At 42.2% G+C, this 23,079-nt stretch overlaps 1 protein-coding gene across 4 annotated transcripts in view; it reads right to left on the minus strand.

Moving 5' to 3' along the window:
* Positions 1 to 466: 466 nt before the first annotated feature.
* The window catches only part of LOC124066994 (ATP-binding cassette sub-family C member 4-like), a 37,617-nt gene continuing 15,004 nt past the window's right edge, over positions 467 to 23,079 (minus strand). For 2 of the 4 annotated variants that reach the window (XM_046403959.1, XM_046403958.1), the window contains exons 20-31: positions 21,953 to 22,032; positions 15,674 to 15,824; positions 14,823 to 14,942; positions 14,555 to 14,665; positions 14,353 to 14,453; positions 13,510 to 13,701; positions 10,780 to 10,935; positions 7,765 to 7,854; positions 7,133 to 7,305; positions 6,542 to 6,647; positions 5,020 to 5,154; positions 467 to 3,652 (exon numbers count right to left, since the gene is read on the minus strand). In XM_046403959.1, coding sequence (XP_046259915.1) covers positions 3,575 to 3,652; positions 5,020 to 5,154; positions 6,542 to 6,647; positions 7,133 to 7,305; positions 7,765 to 7,854; positions 10,780 to 10,935; positions 13,510 to 13,701; positions 14,353 to 14,453; positions 14,555 to 14,665; positions 14,823 to 14,942; positions 15,674 to 15,824; positions 21,953 to 22,032 — 1,493 coding nt within the window. In that variant the 3' untranslated portion in view covers positions 467 to 3,574. Of the gene's footprint in view, positions 3,653 to 5,019; positions 5,155 to 6,541; positions 6,648 to 7,132; positions 7,306 to 7,764; positions 7,855 to 10,779; positions 10,936 to 13,509; positions 13,702 to 14,352; positions 14,454 to 14,554; positions 14,666 to 14,822; positions 14,943 to 15,673; positions 15,825 to 18,421; positions 18,813 to 21,952; positions 22,033 to 23,079 lie in introns of those variants that run through there. The other 2 variants (XR_006844684.1, XM_046403960.1) reach the window with 2 other exon arrangements.

Here is a 23,079-nt window from a genome sequence, read left to right on the forward strand (position 1 = left end):
AGCAGGGGCAGGTAAAATTACACAAAAACAAGGCTTCTTTAAGAGCTCTTGTTCTGCTACTTTCAATTTTGTTTTCTGTAAATGTTTTTCTTTAAGATTTCTTTTAATGAATGCAAGATTTTCTTTCTAGCTCTTGAAAACATGTTAAAATGTGAGTGAAATTATCTGCTGAAAGTCATACTCACTCTACAGTGTTTGAAACAAACCACAGCCCGAGAGTTTACGAAGCATAATTATCCATTACATGTGTGACCTATAATTACTGTTTGCAGCAGTATTAGTCGTCCAGTCCGGGGTGGTCACTAAAGTGCTGAGGCACCATGATACAGTGAGGCTGATCAGACCTCATGCGTGCATGCTGGGAGGAACTACTTGTACCTGATGCGGTTTCTTCTGATACAAAATCAAAGAGAAACTGCAAGTTATAAAAGGTTAGAAATTTTTGGTAGTTCTCATTTTTCTACTTTCCACAAAGTCTGTCAAAGGAAAAACTAGGTCTAACTAGGTTGTTGCCACAATGTAGAAAATATAGCACCATCATATTCCAAATTGAGGACCTATTTTTAACGAGATAAAAAAGCCATTTTCTAACACACTGCATCCAGTGTCACCACACGTAGCTTAAAAACGTGCCATTTGTTGTTTGTTTTTCTTAGCTCTGCTCAGAGTCATGTCAGGTCTTGGGAACTTGTCAGATATTCAGTTTGTAGTCACTTTAGAAAGGCTGAGCGCAGAGTCTCTGGGGAATCGCTCCAGTCTCCCCATCTCCCCCACCCCATGTCACCAGCTAGGAACAAAGCCGCCATAGTCAATTCTCCTAATTTCACTGCAGCCTGTCGAAATCCTGTTCTCCTTTTCTCCCTCTCTTCAACAAGTACTTTATGCTGGGATCAGTCAGGTCTGAGTCGCCCACAAAAACCTGAGGCTCTCGCTTCATCGTCTTTCAGCACCGAGTTTGACACTCCCCGACTCCCTGCCATTCAGGCGCCTGCACCGTGCAATTTGTTTCCATTTGTCAAACAGCAGTATGCATCACAAAAGAAAATGCTGGCACAACACAAAGTTTGTGAAAAACATTGTCTCCTCAACCCAAAATGGCCTTGAGACTAGTTATTTATCGGCCCATAACAACACAACCTTAAACAATTTGCACCACTTTCAGCTGTTATGGATACTTGTTACATTATTCTCTCAACTCACAATAAAACATCTTTAACCGAACAGTATCACATCCTCAAATCAGCACCAACGTATCCTTCCTCTCTTAAAGTGTGGATGGACGACAGTGTGAATTCATCATCTCATTCACTGCCTCCACATTGTGCTGACTCTTATTTTGTGTTTTATTTATTTGGGATTAAACTTCATTGTGTGGACAGCCAGGTTTCTCAGACATTTATTTATTAAAGCTATATCAGCACTACATTGACAGCTCTGCTATTTGCACACCTATTCAGATATGTCTTGAAATGGTGCCATTATTGGCCAACATAGGAAGGTATCTGGTTAATAATACTTATTGTGCAAACTTTGTTGTCACCATTCTTATGTCGGCTGTTATCGAGGGGAGAGCAGAGAGGATATATGCTGACTCTGATGTAGATAGTGCCACGAGTATGCGTATTGTGGCAGCTGCCGTGTGGTGCAGTCCCTGATAGGGTTTCGAATGCTGTCAATGCTGTGTCAGGTGCATTAGCACCTCAGAGACCCATGATGCTCCAGCTGCCATGTGCCTGTGTCTCCCCGGGCCCTGGCCGCCAGCCTGACACCCGACACAAAGTAATCACAGATCACAGCATTTAATCACTGAAACAAGCACTCCAGAGGACCCCACTGTCAATATCCCACTCTCTCATTATCTGTTTGGATTGCACATCCACACTGTCAGATAAACAGAGTGGAAAATTAAGATTAAAAATATGGTAATTTCATTTCAGGCAGCAGGCTCCCCTCACTGGCCCATTATGCTATTGATTACCTCTGAATTCAATTTTTCTTTTCAATGTAAACTTTAATCTATTTGCAAGCCAACAATTCAACTCCCAGGGGGCTTTTTGAGAGTAAGTAACCATTTAATATGACGCTGGCTGAAGATTCACTGGCTTTAATGAATTGTGTAAATCACTCAGCTTTTAAAGGGGCTGATGTCCCGCGGTTCACGACCCAAATGTGGGCCTGGTTAAATACTGCCTTTTATAGCAAGCTAAATGTTTACTGACAGCCATCTCTGAATGTGTAATCACCGGCTCTGCTCTTGTCCATATGAAGGCGAATTAAAAAGCTCTTAAAGAGCTGGGGATGACAAAATGACATTTCAAATGGAGCCTAATCGTCACACTGCACCAACAATATCTTACAGTAATAGCTACAGCATTTTACTGCCATGAAACCGAATTTAAAAATCACTTGACTCAACAAAGTAATCATTAGGTTGTTTTCCCTCACCACTTACCAATTTGTAGCATCTTGGTCAAGACCAGTTGTAACCACTGACCTGAAGCAAACACACCATTCAGACATGTGAATATAGGATGAGCAACAGCGGGAGGAAATGGTTAGTGAGTCAGTGTAACACAAGTTTTAAACACAAAATGAAGACAGTACTGAAACATCCAAGCAATACTGTTTTATTACAAGTCAGCTGAATTTCATTTGCTGGAAATTATAAGTGATGATTGGTATCACTTATTAATCACTAAACAATTCTAAATTACAAACTCTATCAAATATTGTCTTCAACAAAACTCGTACACAAAGATATACAAAACAGTCTAAATAAATACACTATAAATATATAAATAGTCACACTAAATGTCATATTAATTCCAGTAAAAGCAACAGCAACCCGTTTATCAAAAGAGAGAAAGTTGATATTTTCAGAGGCAACAAGCCTAAAAGTTCAGTCCCCACTTTCTTGATGTTTTATTAACATTTTCACTGCATGACATGTTGCATTTACACTTTACTTCTCTTTCCTGACAAGAGCTGAGGTAGACAAAAAAACCCACTATCATAAAAGTGCCGGAAAGACTACTCAGTTAAAACAGTGCAATTACAAAAAAAAAACAAAAAAAAACAAATCAATAGTCTGATTAAGGCACAATGATTTCTGCAAACGCTGGTGTCTCAGGTTATCCTTGTCTTTCCAAGCATTTCACAGATAAAGAAAACACCACAGTCCCACAAAACAATGTTTACCTTAAAAGATTAATTTAAGTCACCAATAATTTATTGCACCAAGATTAACTCCTCCAATATGTGCTCTCTATTGAGCACCAGTGCAGGATTGAAGTCACCCAAGAGGCTAGAATGCACATACATAAACATAGCCGGGTGTAATCAATAAAAAGCCATGCAGTAATATGCTGTCGATGAAGGCACATCCTGCCTCACATACTTGCTTCTTTTCTGTTCCGAAGCAAAGGACTGTGCCAATCAAATGCAGCACACGCTACATTCAGCCTGATGGGAGTCTAAAGATGTTTTAATGCACAGTGAGGAGTCTAGGAAGATGCGGTAAAAGACTTGGTCAGTGATGGCAAGCGCGAGGGGGCCACGGCGACTCTCCAAACTGTCAAAGAGACGTCTCAAAGATGACATGGATGTCCTTGGCACAGCGCACGTCTGTTACACGCTTTTTGTTCATGTAAACCTGGAAGCGTATCACGGAAGCAGTGTCACAGAATACAAGCACACAGTCCAATCTAAGCTACGATCTGTTAAGGTGTGATTTATGACGGATCCAGTCAGAGCTGGGTGAAGGGATTTGTCATCCGCCGAAGCATGCAAAAGTGGCTTATTTAGCCTTATAAACAACTGTGAAATCCAAGGAAAAAATACCGAATCACTGAATTTTATTTGAGTTGTTTTTTAACTCTGTATTTGCTTGAAGTGTCTACAAAATGCTTTATTTCTTAACACAAAGAGGCACTGACAGACCGCTGATTTCAATAACAGAAAGTTGAGTGAAAAACAGGCGAAAGTGCTGAAAACAAGTTGGCCTCAGCATGAGATATACTGTCGACTCTGGGATTCTCTTTCAGCGCGAACAAAGGAGGTGAAGGTTGATATCAGATTATTGAATGTATTTAAACCTTGACTGACAACTATAGAAACTTGACACACAACATGTGGACCGTCTCAGTATTTAATAAGTGGTGCTAGACAGTTATGGATGCTGCAGTAATCTGATCTAAGGAGAGCACCCCACAATAAAGAAAAGAAAACGTAAGGGCTTGAACAATGTCACTACCAATCCGCCAGTGTGCAGGGTAAGACGATACCAAATAATACCACAGTGTGCTGAGTCTTTGAAATCAGTATTTTACTCATTTCACTCCTCTGGCTGAGAAGATACAGTTCCGCTGATAAATTTGTGCGAGGGACAGAGAGAAAATGAAACGATGCCTACTTTTTCTTATTTCACAAAGACCTGTTTGAAGTTGCAATGTGGTATCTGTAGTCCCAGACAGATGCACATAAAATGGAACTGAACAATGAATAGCCAGCTCTTATCTGTTCAGTGTCTGAGGGGGAAATACATCACAAATGAATTTTACAGGGAAGAAATATGGACATTCTCTATTACTGTAATCCCCATAGAAAGTTTATCCCAAATCACGATGGAGTTAAACCCAATATTTCCAAATAGATAGAGTGCAAAGAAAGCTGCTTTTCTGGAATCATCTCCAAAATGATCTCAAAATTACATTATGAGAAAAAAGATTATATGGAGAGTCTCTTCGATAAAATCGGAGGATGTAAATCTACAAAGGGACAATTTCTCTCTCTGAAATTAATGTTATGGTGTCGCAATGCTCCAAGTAGGCACTTTAAATTAAAATGGTAATCAAGTGCCTTTGCATTGTCAGGGTTATGCACATCTTCTCTTGCTTAACTGTATTATTTTGGAGGTGAGCAATGAAGTCTGGAGTTAAAGGGAGAGTCTGGGATTAGTGTGCCACGGCTGGACTCTATTTAGTGACAGCCCTGTCAGGGGACAAAGGTGGGTGTGGTTACCTGTTTGGCTGTGTGCAGCAGTGAGGCGGCCTCAGCTCTGCCTGTCTGTTGGACCATCTGGTAAAAGAGCCCATCCTGGTTCTGGAGCAGCATGTATGGCTGGTCATACTCCTGGATCCTGCCAGCAGCCAGAACCTGCAATCACCCATACAATGCTGGGTGGGTGTGTGTGTGTGTGTGTGTGTGTGTGTGTGTGTGTGTGTGCGTATTCCACCACCTGTATACTTTACTTTGGGGAAAACTGACATTTCAGCTGTTTCGCTGCTGAGTGATGCATGCAGACAGCACAAGATGAATGGGGAAACAGTAGTTCTCTGCACATAGGAACCATCCATTTTAAATGACTCATGCAATAACAAACACAGGTGCCTGTTTCTGCTCAACAGGGCCACGGACAATGAGCGTAGCCTGTTAGCACCGTGAAAGTCAAGTACGCTGACTCTGACAGTCTGAAGATCAGTGATTTATCCATGTATTTACCCTGGCATTTCAGTGGCTCAGGGGTGGTCCTCAGTCAAATCCAACAATCACACCTTAAAGACACTCCAGAAAATTACCATCATTTCTGTGTCATCACATGCCATATAAACCACACAAAGAATAGTGCCAATACAAGCAGTTTGGAAAAGACTACAATTATATCATAGACAAATTTTAACAAGCTCGATCCCCTTACAGCGGTAATGAGCAGTTTGTTATGGTTAAAACCCAGTTTCAGGGAGTGTTTGGCATGAAAGGGAGACTTCTGCAGCTGCTGTCGTAATCGACAGTTTAGGAGCAGGATACCAGAAGACGGAGTTTGTATTTTGGAAAAGACTCTGTCTCTAAATATGGCACAGCTGAGGATTTGGACAAGGCAGTTCAGGTGGGACCCAATTTAGCTCTCCCAGAGTGTGTAACAATCTGGGGGCATTTAACACAAGCGTAGGTGTGAAACGGTCCCCGCTGTGCGATATTCGGCTTTTCTCAGCAACTGTCTCACTGACCAAGCAGCTACCAAGTCGTGCCCTGTCCTCCACAGACGCTTAACAAATGCTGCCACAAATGGCACTAATTGGCACCTCTGCAGGCAGTAGCAGGAAAGGGCCAAAGATCAAGTGGCACGAGCACAGGCTCAATAAGAGGGAACGCTGTGAGGGAGAAATCAGCCCGGCTGTTGCAAAATGGGGCGAGTGAATTAAAATTCTGTAAAGATTGTGTAATAAGCTCCTTGCAAAGAAAGGAGGAAGTGTTTGAAAGCTCTGATTCTCAGGTGTGTTTGACGTACAGCAGTATGAGTGAGTGAATACGAGGCTCACGTTTGTGCGGGCTACCTTCATTCTACTTTACACTATAGCACAAATTAGGGGCTCATTTTTTTATAGTTGATAAGAGAGAACAAGGTGGGTTTACAGTATGAGGGGGTATCCCAAAATGTTATGACTAAAAGCACCCCTTTTATTTCTGTCTGCTCCCAAATAATTGTACACTGAAACACTGACTGAAGTACTGGACAATGGAAAAGTGCTGCGTTCTGACTTACCAGTATTCTATCACAGTCAATGATAGTGTCAAGCCTGTGAGCAATGGTGAGGACTGTACACTCTTGAAACTTGTCCCGGATAGTCTGCTGGATGAGGCTGTCAGTTCTAAAGGAGTGGGAAACACAACACCTCAGCACAAGAAAAAATCTCTCTTCCTATACAGCCTTGGGCAGGGATTTTACTTAACACAGAACAATGGCTCATCAGCAGCGAGGCATGCGCAGTGGTGGGCAGAAAGGATAAAGGTAGCTTCAGTTTATTTTTAACTTTTCTTCTTATTATTATTTTGTTTTATTAGATATTATTTAGTCTTATTTCAACTTGTAATACTTTATCATTTTTAAGAAATATAATACTTTTACATACTCTTTTTTCCCACTGAGCAATGTGCATTATGGTCACAGAGTCTTAAATTTCTACATCTTTTCAATAATGTGCTATTAAATTATATGCATAGTAATACCACTATAAACCTGCAGTGGTGCAACGGGTTTAATAACTAAAGAGTAGCTTATAGTGATCAGCTACAGAAAAGACAGTTCAAACAGTGATGAAAAACGTTTTACTCGTAGACTCAAATGTCCCCTGACCTCGGGTCCACATTGGCTGTGGCCTCATCAATGATAAGGATGCGGTTTTTCCGGAGAATGGCCCTGGCCAGACACACCAGCTGCTTCTGGCCCACACTGAAGTTAGAGCCTGACTCACTGAGCACCGTCTCCAGTTTACGGGGAAGGTCCTCCACCACGGCCTTCATCTGCACCTGCAGAGAGGGAGAGCAGAGCCCCAACCCTTCATTACTCCTGCATAAAGGCTTCCTGTGGGGATGTCTTTAAAGAGCTATCCAAACACACCCATTAACTGCCTGGCACAATGCAGGGCCAGGTCCACTGATGACCTTGGCCAGTGCTCTCTTGTGGCCAGCCTCTAGCTTTAATCCAGGCCACCAAACCCATTCAGAGGCAGGACCAGGAGCTGAAGCCCTTCACTGTGGGGGGAGCCTTCATCCTGGTTGGCCTGACTGCCCAAACACATCTCCCCCAGCACTTTCAATGGTTCCCAGTTACAAGCCGCACATTGAGCTGGGCCCCATGGCCCTAATGGGATTTCCCCCCATGACTTGTGGCGAGCAGGGAGGCTGAATGGCAGCATTGTACAGGGGGACAGAGGGATCCCCCCCTGGGCCGGCGAGGGGGAATCGTTCAGAGCCACGCTGGAGTACCTCTTGGAGTGCATTCCACAGGTCCTCATCTGTGTGCTGCCTGAAAGGGTCCAGATTCTTCCTCACGGTGCCCGTGAAGAGAACTGGGTCCTGTGGATAGATGGATATAGAAAGAGAAGGCCGTGGCCAGTTAAGATAATGACAAGAGGGAAGATGTATGAAAGGGTTAAGACAGGCTTTACAGAGTGCCACTAGGCAATGTTTGACGGGAAGATGTTCACAAAGGGTTTGCTCCACTCAGGAGCTCTATTCACCGCTCTGGCCAACTATGCTTCAATAAGTTGATCTTTTTACTTAGAAAACTGGAGCTGTGCAAGGTTTTCTGAATATATGACGCTAAAAAGGGTCACCTAGTCACTGTTACCACAAAAAAGAATTTCATACGGGAGCTGTATTAGAAAAGATAATCTCAAAAACATCTGCCAAGCCATAGCTTTACTCTGTCAAACACACAAGCATCTGTCAAGAGGGGTTATCGCATCAGTTGACTACCTTCATAAAAGGACAGTCTCAGATCTCAGACAGCTAGGATGTCCGAGATATGTATTTATGGTGAGCCACACACCTGTATCAAGGATCAGCCACACAGCCATCTTTAAGAAAGTAAATAAAGCTCTTTATTGCAGTGCAGAGAAACGAGCCCACAAGTCCACACAGGCGCTCTTCGAATATGCCACTCTGTTTGCGGTAAACCTAATAAACAGGAACAAACTGGCAACTACTCATGTCAGATCAGATATTTATTCATAAATCCTGCTCCAATGTTGACGTGATTTACTGACCACTTATGAGGACTCTCCCAGGAAGCCATAAAGAGTCCATCTTGCCTGCCATGGAACAGAGCTGCTCTAGATAAGCTTTTCATATGGCATCATATCGGCATTGTTTTATCAAAGAACAAATACAGCCGTGCTTTCAACACGTAACACTGGATTTATGACATTTAAAACATAAAATGGCCATTTGAAAAAAGCTTGTGTAGACATGTGTAGTCTATCACAGCAGTAAAGTAGTAGCAGAGCAGCAAGAACCTGTCCATAATAAAAACCGATAGACTTCTATTACCACCTCATCACCCCATCATCAGTCTAGGCAATGTGATAACTCAAGCTTATTCAAGATAAAGATCTAACCTCAAATCAAGACAGGAAATGTTCACCTGGCAACTGACAGATTACACCATGAGCAAGAGTAAAATGCACAATGGGTTGAAAAATGTCCTGCGTTACGGTAACAGAACAACTAGTCTGAATGTGACTCACTATCGACGCCTTCATCTCTGCTCTCTTACAGGTCTGCTTCAAAGCCAGTCAATACGGGGAAAAAAAAAAATAAAATAAAAGCATGTAATCATGTGTGTTGAAACACAGATTTACTCTGTGTACACATACAGCACAAACTCGTGTCTCACAAACTGTCATGTAGGTCAGAGGGACTAACTGCTCAATTTTCATCCAGAAAAATAAAGCTTTCAAAACTTCATCCCTGCTACCTGTGCCTTAGAAAATGTTCCACCTCTTTACTTCCAATGAGCTTTTCCTTCTGTCACCAAAATACTGCCTTGTCATTAAGCCAGCTGGAGTCCCAATTCAAACTAGTTTTGTGACACACTTTAATTGAGGATTCACTGTTAGGTCGGAAAAACTGCTTTCAAGCACAGCTTTCCATAGACCGATTATGTGCTTCACCAACTCTAAGCCCTCTGTTTGCCACAGAATCCATTTTTTTCCAGAAGTCATTCCTGAGAATTCAATAGAAACTGAAATGGATCCCTTTTTAATGCCATATGCTAATAAAAAAAGCTTATCATAATCAAATCTGTGGGTGGCCAATAATGAAGCTCCTCATGGGAAATGTATATTATACATATCACACTCTCAGATTCCACATGAAAAGGTAAAGCAACTAGCAATTTATATCACAATTTTTGTTCCATGTGAAAGGCTAACTGAATATCACTTTATCTCTGACGTCTAGCAGGAGAATAAAAAGGCTTTCAGATGAGTTTGTGTAAATCCAAGAGGCTTCTCGCTATATAAGTTTGTAAAACTAAGAGCATGACACAGAGAAACTCTACTCCTCTGAATGCTGTAAAGATTTCACATCATGAAAAGTGCCATCCAGTATATGATACAGATGGGCGTGGAGTTAAAGTTCTGACTCTTAACCTGCCACTTGTGCAAGTCTCTCCCTTCAGGAAACACAGAAGGGGTAAACAAAATCACATCAAACACACATCACATCCATCTCAAAACTAGTTTGGACTAGGAAGCAAAACTTTATCTCAAGTAGTAGCAATGCCAGAAACCTATCAAATCCACAGAGAAGCATTAATGAAACTGTTTTTGGGCATCTTGGCTGCACCCTAGAAATGTTTGAGACTTGGGCAAAGTGACGGTGTACAACGGGACTCTGGCTGTGAGGATGGGGGGAGACTTCTTCTAAGCAGCTTTCCCATGTTTGGGGGGTAGAGGGCTAATCCTCTGTCAGGGATGGGGAACTGCTCTCTTCACAGTACAGGCCGTGGGAGTCTTCTCCCCTCCCTCCACTCTGCTGACACTCACCCGCAGGCTGGCATTTTCTTAATGCCGTATCAGTTTCAACAAGCGGAAATAAAGTTAAACTGTCTCAAGGCATCCGTTTGTCTCACTTTCAGAAAGCCCCTGAGAGTTGACTGTAATTCTCCTCACTTGTTTTAGCTTTTTGAAAGCCAAGCGTATTAAAAAGGGCCAAAGCAAGAAGGCGCCTGTTCCCAGTGTTCGTCTGCCATTTCTGCCATTTCCCAGTCGTAAGGAATCAATGAACCTTATAGAACTATCAAATCAAAAGTCCAGCTGTTTTATAAGAGGACAAGGAATGTGACATTAAATGCAATATCATATCAAAGATGAATTTCTGTACTTAACTCATAACGTACATCGATGTCTAATTTGTATTTTAAAACTAATTTCATTCAAATTTAGCCATTCTGCTAAGACACCACAGCTGAGACTTAGGGGAGTTTAAAAGGGGCACCTGTGGGATGATGGATATTTTCTGGCGCAGGGTGTGCAGACCAATCTCAGAAGTCAGAAAACCATCAATCATTATCCTTCCCTCGGGTTCTGCCAGCCGGAACAAAGCAGAGACCAGGGAGCTTTTACCAGCACCGGTGCGTCCAACGATGCCCACCTACAGTAGAGAGATGAGAACTATTTTTATTTCTGTAAAATTCCACAAATTCACAAGGTATAGGCACTTATAACAAATAACATTTTTTGACTTTGGCAGATAATGGAGAAAATAAATGTCTCGCCTGCACCTGACGCACAAATGCAGCCCTTTGTGCTGATTCAATGCAAGGCTGATATTTGCTCTGAAAGCCCGCCGAACGTCTGGCAGTTTTCTAAATTGTATGCCTGCCATGTCAAACTAGCTTATCTTAGCATGTTAGTACCATGTTAGCATTTGCTAAATAGCATTAAATACAAAGCACAGCCCAAGTAGGTGGAAATTTCATTCGTTTGCAGGTATTTCGTTATAAACTAAGTATTAATCAAATTAATGTTTTGACCTGATCATGGCACTCAATGAAAAGCTTAACCCTGCTATTGTGGTGGGCAGCTGCATACCAAAACTACGCCAAAAGGCAAAGGCAACATTGCATCAAGTACAGACAGAAAATAACCAGTTATAATAACCAGTATTATAATCAATAATACTGTTCACAGTATCTAAAAAAATAAATAAACTCTGAAATGCTGATACTCTTCCATGAAGATTCAAATGCAACATGGTATCAAACGGAACAATTGCATCATGAGGCAAATCATTATTTGGTCCAACTGGGCTGCTGCCTGCCAACGCATAGTCTTGATATATGCCATGGCATAGCCAATGGGCAACCTTTAGTTAAGCCAGGGGTTTAACCAACAAAGGGGCTTGTATAATAAAGAACTACTGTGTGTATCTCATAACATGCCAACACAGGGAGGATACAATAATGCCATTTTTTCTCACTTTCTCCATCTTTGCCTACACAGGCGGAGGGAAGACAGGATGAAGATCAATCACCCAGGATCTAAATGATCTCTATATATTATTAGGCGTACAGCATTGGGTTCATCTGAATGAAACCGCTTAGGTATTGTCCTGTAAGCAGATCAGTTGGGTGTACTGAAATGGCACGCTATCTCTCTGAGCTAAAGTAAAAGCAAAAAGTAAAGCTATCTTAATTGACAACAAATGGAGAGAGAGCTGTCCAGTGGGCTGAAACAACTCCACTAAAAAGACCCCATGAAACATGGGCGATTATCACATGAGAGACGCAGGAACGCACCACTGGATACCTTTACCTGAACCACGTAGGAAACACTTCAGAAGAGGACACAATCTTTGCTAAACCCCTTGTGACCTCATGTTAGGAGAAGAAGAGACATGCTGCAGAAACTGCACCACACATAGAAAGACATGATTGAACTGGTGACAGAATTAGTGAGCACCTTTCTTATAAAGCAGAAACAAGATAATGTGGACACATGCATTGAAAAGGCCACAGGGTCAAAAAATCCTAGTCACATATACCTGTGTCTCTTCAAATCCAGATACATAGGTATTCTGAAGGTATTCCACCCACATATAAGCAGCAGTGAGAACATTTAGATGTTTATAATGAACAAAGATTGTCAAACACACACACAAGGGGACAAAGCATTGCTGCAACCACTGGCTTACAGACTGAGCCACTGAACTGGATGTACACAGTATGGGTCATCGCTTTATGGCAGAAGTCAGCTCAGTCTGTGCTAGTCAACAAACTATTAAATGTGTTCAATAGATGTTTTCAGTCTTCTGTGCTTTTCTTTTGAATGTAAAGCTCTTTGTGTATTTGTTTTGAAAAGTGTTAGTACTGCTCTAACAAGTCAAATGTTAGCTATTTTGTAAAGCATAGGTTAGTGTTGTGGTGCACTTACATACTAGACAAGCCTTCAAAGTCCATTGTTGACAGTACTTGCACATACTGTCAACACAAAAACACATACTGTACAAAAAGAATATAATATATATTCTGTCCCTCCAAACCAATGGAAGGTCAACGGCAGTGCCGTGGCAAGCTGTGTGTGTGTGTTTGTTGTTTTTTTAATTATGTACAGTATATGACTGCACCAGGGGTCACATTAAATGGATGTTGTACTGTAGGTGGTAGGTGCAGTTTCCCTTGTTAAAGGGTGTCAGAGGAACTGTCAGGATACACAAAGCCATTCACCCCCATGGCATGTGGCAGAGATCCTTCCCATGGGCTGTCAGAGCCAGGGCCTCTACACTTATCAACCCATCCATTGTGAAATCAGCCGCCCTGGCCAACCATAGCCATGCAAAATACTCCCCCTGCATTAAACACAATTTCAATCATCCTCAACCATCTCCCTCTGCTTTCCCCTCTCTCTTCCCTCTCTCCTCTCCCTCGGCCTCTCCTCTCTCTTATAGTGAATAAACAGTTGTCACCGTCAGGTAGCTCAAAATGCAAATTGGGAACAAATGGATCCACTTGAACAGTCTTAATTACATGATATGTATTCCATGAATCACAAATGGTATAGTCCTGAAGATTCAGCAGCACAATATGGTGTCCCTTTAATAATTGATTTGAAAATAATGCCACATAAAAAAGAATCACATCACACCCTCTACACAAGCTGCATATCAACCTAAGTCATGGGTTGTGCACACCAGTAAGCAAGCACAGGTGGGAATAAAGACAAGAACCTTTTCTCTGGGCATGAAGACCACAGTCAGGTTCTTTAGGACCAAAGGCTCACTGGCACTGTAGGAGAAGTTGACTCTGTCAAAGGTGATGGAGCCCGCATTGGGCCAGTCATGCGGAGGCTGTTTGTCGGTTTCCCACGGTGCTTCACTCTCCAGCTCTGCATACTCAACCACTCTCTCCACCGATGTCATCTGTAAAAAAAAATGCACATTTTTTTCATGGAACATATAGAGAGATACGATGCTAATGCTGTGAATTTTCTCATCTTTTCTTTCAGCAAAATTGAAAAAGACAAGGCTTCAAATACAGTATTGTTAAACTTAATCATGACAACATGTCCGACTATTATTTTTAATTTTATCATCTCAAAAAATTTGGGAGATCGGAGACAGATGGTCGAGGTATGCTCACTTTTAGACTCTAGAACGAGTCCAGAATTTTATGTTTCCTATAACACAACTCAATAATGTGTTTCACTGGACCTTCCTTGCCTCTTTTTCGAACCAACCACTTCCAATATGTAACACAAGCTTTCTGTTAGACGTCTGAGACAACCCGAAGGAGCCGGAACATATATATATTTTTAAAGACATTGCACTGTCTACAGGATGAGTCCTACGTCAGTCCCTGTGAATAAACTAAAGTTCACATCTAAAGCAGAGTCTATTTTTAATTAGCAATCTTGAACACTGTTGGAAGCAGTCAGTTGCATGCTTTTTTTTTTTTCATTTTTGTTTTTCCAAAATTTTCTTCATGAGGTCTTACAGCAAAATTGAACAGAAAGCCATGCAATGTGATGCCCGAGCAAAACATCAACTACAGTTCAGTGTAAATGTTCTCACCATGTTCTCAATCTCTGCGCTCTGTCTGACACCCCACTGGAACATGCCAGTAAGCGTCACAGCATAAGACAGAGCCAGACCCACTGCACCGGGCTCCAGTCCTATCATATCAGAAGAACAGTAAGCACACATGATGGTTTTACTAACAATGTCTCACATGTTAACAGTGTGCTACGTGTTTAAACCAAAGTCCATACAGTACCATCCCTGAGGTAAAGGCAGCCAAAAGCGGTAATGGTGACAAAAACCGAGCATATTCCATCAAGACGCACAGCAAACCAGCGAGAAGTGCTCAGGAATAAGAACCAGGCCTCTGTTAGCAAACATACAGATTAGATCATATGTCACATCTACCCCAAAGCATCACTTGTATTAAAAAATAGAAGTAATACTTTGAATAGATTTGAATGAGTATAATAAAAAATATAACATCCTTTACTGAAATCTAAATAAATATATTTCATTCTCACCTGAATGAAGATCTTGATACTGATCAAACATCTGCTGAAACCTCTGCTGAACCTTGAAGGCACGGATGGTGCTCAGGCCTTGCAGAGAGGACGAAAGGTGGGAGAATACTGGACTCCGAGCTAAAAGAAATACAGTATATACACACAATATCAGTTAGCCTTTGATCAAGCACACATCTCTCAGGTAAGATCTATTCAACACTCCAATTATATTTTTTAACCCAAATGCATCTGGAGGGTTTTAACCATTACAGTTTCAGAAGTTTCTATGGTTGAATAAACTGAAAGTGCAAATGAGCCACACAATCCTAATATACTTTCTTTTTGAGGTTTTCTAATCAATATATTCACTTTTTGAATGTATTGACAGAGAAAATGTGATATGATAATCAAAAGTTGCATCATACAAACACTTAACATGATGCCAGGCAGTTCGCATTGAAGGAAAGGTTGCAATTGAGCGATCTTTTGTTTCTATTTGTTAGGATTACAAAACCAACAACAAAGCCTAAGCTCCTCCGAGATTTTTAATAGAACTTTTGTTCTTTAAGATGATGGAACCTGTTGGTCAATGTGCATTTGGGCTCTCAGCCCAGAGTAAAATGGATGAACTAAGGCCTGCAATAGCCTAGTCATGCCCACTTGGCATTTTTCCCATTGTATGTGGTGTCATGAACTCCCGTCTCTAGAGGAAACTGCGTGTGGCCAAGCCATAGGCCAACACCACCTTTAGCCTTTATGCTAATGACCATGGCTTTCTTCAATGGTCTATTAGCATTCCTGTGGTCTGCTTTTGTCTCTGACCACAAATGGACATGCCCACCCCACCAACCAAAGAAAAAAAAAATTACTCGTAGACTCTAGTCGCTTGATGTCCCTGGAGGTCTGTAGGAAATAGCATCGCAGGAACAGGAAGACAGCAAGAAGGGGAGCAACAGGAATGAGGATCCAGGGGATGATGATGGCAGATACTGCAATCACTCCAATGACTTGGAGGAATACCTGGGACATGAGAAGAAATGTGAGCACAGTATTAACCAAAGAGCAACAGAGTCAAAAGCTCCACTGCTGCTGTGTGGGCTACCACTGGGGCAGTGAGGCCTATTTCTTAAAGCCAAACAAGAGAGACTCTTTCAGTTGTATTTGTGTGAACCCATCACGGATATACTGTAAGGTAACAGCAGGTTGTGGAACTGAGGTTGTGTGACTCACAGTGTGAAAAGGAAAACGATCACAGCGCTAATTCTCACTTAGAGGCAGGTGAGAATTTACTACTTGGCCACTGCAGCTCATATCCCTAGCTCTCTTGGGCTTTCCCTTCAACACTTCTGGCCTGTAAGCCCCCCTGGCAGAGGAGCCAGCCAACAGGCATGGCCACAGTGACTGGCAGAGAGCTCTGGGAACCACACTGTGGGTGTCTGATACATCACACTCAAGCCACACAGGCCTCAACAACACGGTGACTCATCACCGTGTTAATGGCTCTGTGACACATCTCGACCAGGATACCAGAGCTGCCTAAACAGGATTGAAGGCAATGAGTCTGATGACACCAAAACAGTCACATCAACATTGACACTGTGCTGAGAAACTGAAGCAGGCGTCTGATAAAGTCTCTACATTTTAGAAGCAAATATTGCACATTTCATTCCACTGCATTTATCTGACTGGTGTAGTTACTTTGGATACTGAGATATTAATTAGGCTAATTACCTTATAGAATATATTTGTTATAGACAAAACTGCTGTAAAAGCTTCACAGAAAAACATCTTAAGAAAATATAGCATTTCTGTACTTTTACTTCAAAGTTTTGAATGTCTGAAAGGACTTTTACTTTCAGCAGAGTAAATGTACACCTTAATGCTTTCAACTTAAGTAAAATGAAAACTTCTTCCATGAGTGATTACATAATGCTAAAACAAAAGTGGAGATCAGTGAAAAGTAAGTAAAGTATGTCTATTCACGGCATTTTCACATCAGTGACCGCTGTGACTATAAGCTGGAAGCTCAAGAACTTCACTCTTTTCCATTTATATTTTCACCGAAGCAGGATTAGAATGTTGGCCTTGTCATGGAGAGTGTGATATTGATTACCTACTGGCAAGTAAATGATGTGATTATTTCTTCCATCACTGAATATCAGAGAGACAATTTCTTCTTAACTGAAAGGTATACTGTGTTACATATTTCATATTCGATTGACAGATGATAAAATTGAAACCTCACACCCTGAAATTAGACACATCCTAAGAGATGAATTCTAAGACGTGGAGATTAGGATCGTACTGTTAGTCTTCAGTGGTCTCAGACTGGCCCAGAGAGATGAAAATTTAATTTAGCACCTTAATTACGGATGTTATCTGCCACTTAAGCACACATTTAAGCATGATCACTTTCAGTGTAGTTTTATGATGAAAAGCTACTCAATTCCGTTTGCAGTTCCGATAAGAGGGTATTACTAGTCTAACCATTCCTGTAGTGGAGCCCACACAATCAAACAGTGAGTGGAAGCTACTGAGCACAACTGATCCCAAGAATTTCACAGTACATAAGTTTCAATCTTAGCCTTGATGGAAGGCTACCAGACTGCAAAGTGAGATGGTGGCACATGAGCCATTACTGCATGTTGTTATCCAGCCTTCTCTGGAGGGGAATCAAATATTAACTGAACAAATGTCTTATCATATATACTGATTTTCTTTCACTCTCCTGCTGCTGATTGGTGACACAGTGACACTGCTCATTCATGTTTACTGATTGGCTCATTTATATTCTAATTGGGGCCCATTTCAGTCCAAGAGCCACGAAGGTCTGGGACAGGCTTATCTGACAGTGGGGTCATCTGAGGGGACAGAGGAGGAACAGGAAGCATTAGATAGGAGTCTTGCCTCCTCCTGCTCCCCAGGGCCCGTTGTCGCCAAGGCCCTGTTTGATGTGATCCATTTGCGTGGTCTGGCGCTTATCATGTCAGCATCGGGAACACCGTGGCCCCCACCCACACTACACACAGATGACTCAGATAAGTGATCCTACAAGCACACACCTCACCCCCTCAGACCACATCCATATCTCCTATGAAACCACACAGGAACAGAAAACTCCCAAAGCCACATCCCGCTGCACATAAAAGTGGATAAAAGGATGAAAGGTTCTGTATACAAACAGTTTAAATAAAGAATTACCGCTAATTGCTCTTTAGCAAGAAAAGAAAGCTACCGCACGCATGTGATTCAGTCATTCAGGCAAACTGGGCGCACTGCTGTGTCCAAAGACCATTGAGATCTGTGCTGACCCTAATTGCTTTATTTTCTCAATGATTCTATCAGCTCTTTGATGTCCAAATAAATGTAGAAAATTGAAGTTAATTGCTATATTTGTGTTCAGCAATGATAGCGACTGTTGTTCCTCAGCAGAAAATAAACACTTGCCTTTAATTAAACATCCCTCCGGACACAAGGAATCAGCACGCTTTTTACAACCCCTTTTTCATCCTCCCTTTATTTACTGACAGTGTGCAATATTTGCCACTGGGAAAAAGAAGTGCAAACAAAACAGGAAAGGAGAGGAAAGCAGGCTAAAGAACATTCCTCAAAAGAAGTCCTCTGTCATCACTGGAATTTTTTTTTTTTTTTCATTTTACTCCACACTTTTCAGTGACAGAGCGGCACAATAAGTTGCAAAGGTCAGTGGTACTGAAACAAAACAGGGCTGTTCCACTTGGGCTCTGCAACAATAGAAGTGACCCAATCCATTCTACTTTGTCTTTGGGCTTTATTTTAGCATTAAATGCCCAGATGCTGTGGCCTTTCTTTGGGAGAAATGACTGTGGACACCTCCTTCACATTTTCCCTTTCTGGGCCATTTTCACTTCATAAAGCTGCAGTCAATGTGTTTTGTGTGTGGTGAGGAGGGTCTGACACATACTGTGGTGGTCTCAGTCGCTGTCTACATTGGTGGCTCAAGTAGTCCCAGGATTAGGCCTTTGTGTGCTGTGAAAAGGTAAAAGAAGTCACTTATTTGGGCTCAGTCAAGCTGCTGATTTCCAGCCCCATTTTGGAAATAAGAGAATGGCTTTGAAATGCAGTCTCTCTCACACGCTCTCTCTCTCCCTACTATAAATCACTTGTGTCCAGCAAATTCATTCATTCGATCATCGCGCCTTTCTTTTTTTGCCCCTCATCCTCCTGAAAACAACACAAAAACATTTTCAAACATGTACGAGAATGGCAATTCACAAATACAAAAGTAACTCACGGAGAGCACAGAATGCATTGTTTTCATCAGACTGAGATGAGGTGAGATTCAAGAATGGACTCGGACTTTGTTATGTAAGTTCCCAGGGCTGCATGTCTGAGTCAGAGCAGCTGAGGTGCTGGACCGCAGCATCATGGGAGACCACACATACACACGCTGGAAGCTTTTGCTGGCCGATGCTCGCCATCAAATGACCGTGTGTGGTATTGCCGAGGGGCCAGTCAAGAACACTGACAAGAAACACACACACACACACACATACACACGCACACAAACAATGCTGTTTTTTTTGTTTTCTCGTAACTTTGTCCACTAATTTTTACAAATAAGTAACTAAAATAACAAAATTTTTAGTCTTCTCACTGTTCTGTGTCACTTGTATTTTTCCGCCTTATGCAGGTTGACAAAAGCACTGTCATAAAACAATGCTCAATGGGGATTTACGGCACAACCTGTGTATTTCCACACAGGACCTTCTCTTGTGTTTCTCAGGATAACCTGTGTAACGCCTGGAGCCAGTGCATTCTTCACTTCTTCTGTCACCAGTATTCGTAAAGAGGCAGAGAAAGCCGATGAAATCCCATCCCACACCACTCACGGTTACGTCAGCAGTTCTCATATCCCACAAAGCCGCTGAAAAGGCCTGACACACAGTGTGCCACAATGTACAGACTCACACAACGATCCACCCGCCAGTGTTTCTAGACAATAGCCATGTTCACTGTGTGTTTGTGTGCGTCTTCAGTGCCGATGTGCTGGATGTGGATTTGTGTCCAGATGACTGTAGGGTTTACTGTTGTAATTTATGAACCAGCATTTATACCTGTTCATATGCCATTAACATTGGTGAGATCAGGCTGAAGTCCCACTTAACTGAAGGTAACTATCTTAGGGGACAGATGCTGACAAAGTGAAATTGCGTGGATGGTTAAGAAGACCCCACAGTTAGTAGTGTGACTTGGTCAAGAGCCTTCACACAAACTTCTCCACTGAAAGACCCCTGTACTCACCCCTTATTGTTTTGCTCTCCTCCTCTGTCCCCTCTCTGAAAATAGAGGCAACCCAGGATTTAAAGGTCAAGTCTACACAAAAGCCGACAGCCCCCAAAGCCTGAGGTGTTTTTAATTGACATTTCTGTCATTGTTCTCTGACCATAAAGAGGGGAGAGAAAGAGCCTATTTCCCAATACGCTAAATTACTACTAAATGAGACCTGTGGAAAAAAATAGGGCTCTGGGTGTAACCAGGTTCCCCCCAGCTTGAGGGAATCCCCTTGTTAGGTGGCTATGGGGGCAGTGCTGAGGGGCTGTGAAGTGCTTACTCCACCATAATGGGGGGAGGCTCTGGTGCAAATCCCCGCACAGAAGCGGCCTCTCCCCATAGAGAGAGATAAACCAGTTAGGGCATTGTTTATGAAGTTTCACTTTATTCCCCCCTGACAACCATTTAAACAATGACTATGGGGAAATGTTCCTCCACGAATGAGCAACAATAGTCAGGATCAACAGCTTTTCTGCGTGGCTAATACTTTGATAAAAAGAGTGAAAATCTTCCTTCCTGAAAGCATTATAGGCTGCTCCATGAAAGACACCTGCAAACAAGAGCAGAAAGCAGCACAAACAAAAGTGTTTTGTCCAAAGGATGCCACCTTTGTCAGCTATCACAATCACTTCCCACTTTCTGCTATGGCAAAAGAATGACAGAAATCCGTGCATATGATGTATCTTATCTATCTTATTCTGACTGTTTACTCTTCAGTTATGAAATTCTGTTATTCACTACAGTACAGGAACATGGTTAAAGCAGTATTGTGTCTTCTATTTCATTATAACACAGGTTATAACTAATGTGGCAGAAAGGGTAAGTCATATATTAAGTACAGCGAGTACACATGTGCAGCAAAGTTTCTGACATGACCTAGTCTACTTTCACTGCTTTCAGTTGGAGCTATATGCCTTCTACAAAGTTATTATTTTACTTCAGCCATTATTCACCTTATTATCAAAATGAGGGAAACTATAGCAGACAAAAAGCTTTTGTGCGTATGATCTTTTGTGCTTTCAGCATTTAAGATGGCTTTTGTCTACTGTGAGATGGGTATCTGCCACAAACATCACTCAGGCATTGTGAAGGGGGGATTCATTTTCAGTGCGCCTTTGTTCTATTCTTTGGCCCTAACCAAAGAGCCACGCCTGCTCCTCTACCTCGAATTGTGCAGCGAACATTCCCTTCTTTGTGGCGCTAGGTGCATGAGCTGGCTCTTCTCCGCAGGCTTTCGTGGGAGATGGCTGTCACGGTGGCAGGGTGGCATTTGGTAACCTAACCTGGTTATGCACCAGGGTGGCCGCTGGCTACCAGGCCTATAAGACTGTAGAGTATTAGGGGAATTGTGCTGAGAGAGGTAAGTCCTGCTCTGGATCTGTTCCAACTGACCTGTCCCCCTTCCCCCTCTACCACGCTTCCAGCTCCACTCCTGCAAACACATCGTACGCCTGCTGCTCACACTCCTCTTTGCCACTCAACACAACATCCTTGTCAACCCCCTCCCTCCCCGCTGTTTTCCTCCACATCGGACCCATCATCCTGTGGCCTTTATTTCCTCTTTGCTACCTTTCTCTCTCCCAATCACTTTCTTAGTCTCCATACACATTCTCTGAAGATGCCGCTTCTGTTGTGTCACACTGAGGGAGCCACGCCCTCAGCCTATGTGCACACTTTTATTAAATCTGTGCAGGCGCTGGGCTGCGCTGGCGGGTAATCCTACAGTAATTGTTTCCAGATTAGGGGACCCGGACCACAAAGCAGGTTTAGCCAGGCATGAAATGGCCTTCCCATGCTGCAGCGCCAGCGACCAAACCTGCCGAGGTGAGACTCACCTGGATAAAGTCCACAAACGTCCATGGGAGCACAGAGTCCAGGTAACCGATGTCCTTTGAAAACCTGTTGAGGATTCTTCCTGGGAAACAACACAGGAAAACAGATTAGATGACATTAGAGTATACACAATATATGTGAGACACAACCACACAATCAACAGCAGGATCAGTTTGTACAAATGAATAAATATGGTAAAATTGGGTAAAAAATGTGATGTGATATATATGTGGAGGTGGAGTATTTATCATGTCCTGTAATTTGCAGATCCAACTTAAAATAGTTAGATAGTTGTTATCCATTAGTTACTCTGCACACATAAAAACAACTTTCTGTTTTTTTGTTTCAATTTCCTTCAGTTTTGATAGACAATTGAGTAACTATTACCTGCTACTGCACTTACCATTACCTATTATCTGCAGTTTAACAGAAAGGAGCTTATACATCAAGTGTCATATCAGATGGAAAACGTGGGCCTATCTAAATTAAACAATGAATCATTATTTGTCTAGCATTTCATAAGTACTGCCCTACTCTTGGCTGAATACTTGGGGGAACCTTTTGTTTGGAAACAAAAGGGCAACAGAAGCTGCGTACCTGCCTTTATGTTCTGACTGGCAGTGTCAGTGACGTTAATTGAGTTGCCGCCAATCTGCTCAGGTGTTCATTATTTTGGCTGGTGCTCTGCAGGTGCTGTGGCAGCCCTTTATTGTGACTCTTTTAGTGACTTTGCTCCCCTATTCTGATCCCACAGCACATAAGATTACACTCCAACTGCTTTCACACACTGTTTACTGCAGGGTCAGTGACAGCAAATCCCCACACTACACTACCTAAAGGCAGGCAAGACAGAAAGCTTTTATTTATCTCTGTCCCTGAAGGAAGCCTTGAAACTCTATATACAGTAGAGGCAATGCAGTGCCAGAATTGCCCACACTAGGACTGGGCTCGAGTGAAAGGACACGAGCAAGCTGTGTATATCTGTTGTGTGTGTTCTATAATGTATGTCCCTTGTCAAAGCGCCTTCAAAATAGCGTCATAATGTTTCACACTGTGCTTAGGCAACCCATTGTCTCCGATGGTGACACATCACTAAGCAAACAATAATATCTGTCTGAGGAGAATATAA

Source organism: Scatophagus argus, chromosome 11, assembly GCF_020382885.2.
Source record: "Scatophagus argus isolate fScaArg1 chromosome 11, fScaArg1.pri, whole genome shotgun sequence".
Lineage (NCBI taxonomy): Eukaryota > Metazoa > Chordata > Actinopteri > Scatophagidae > Scatophagus > Scatophagus argus.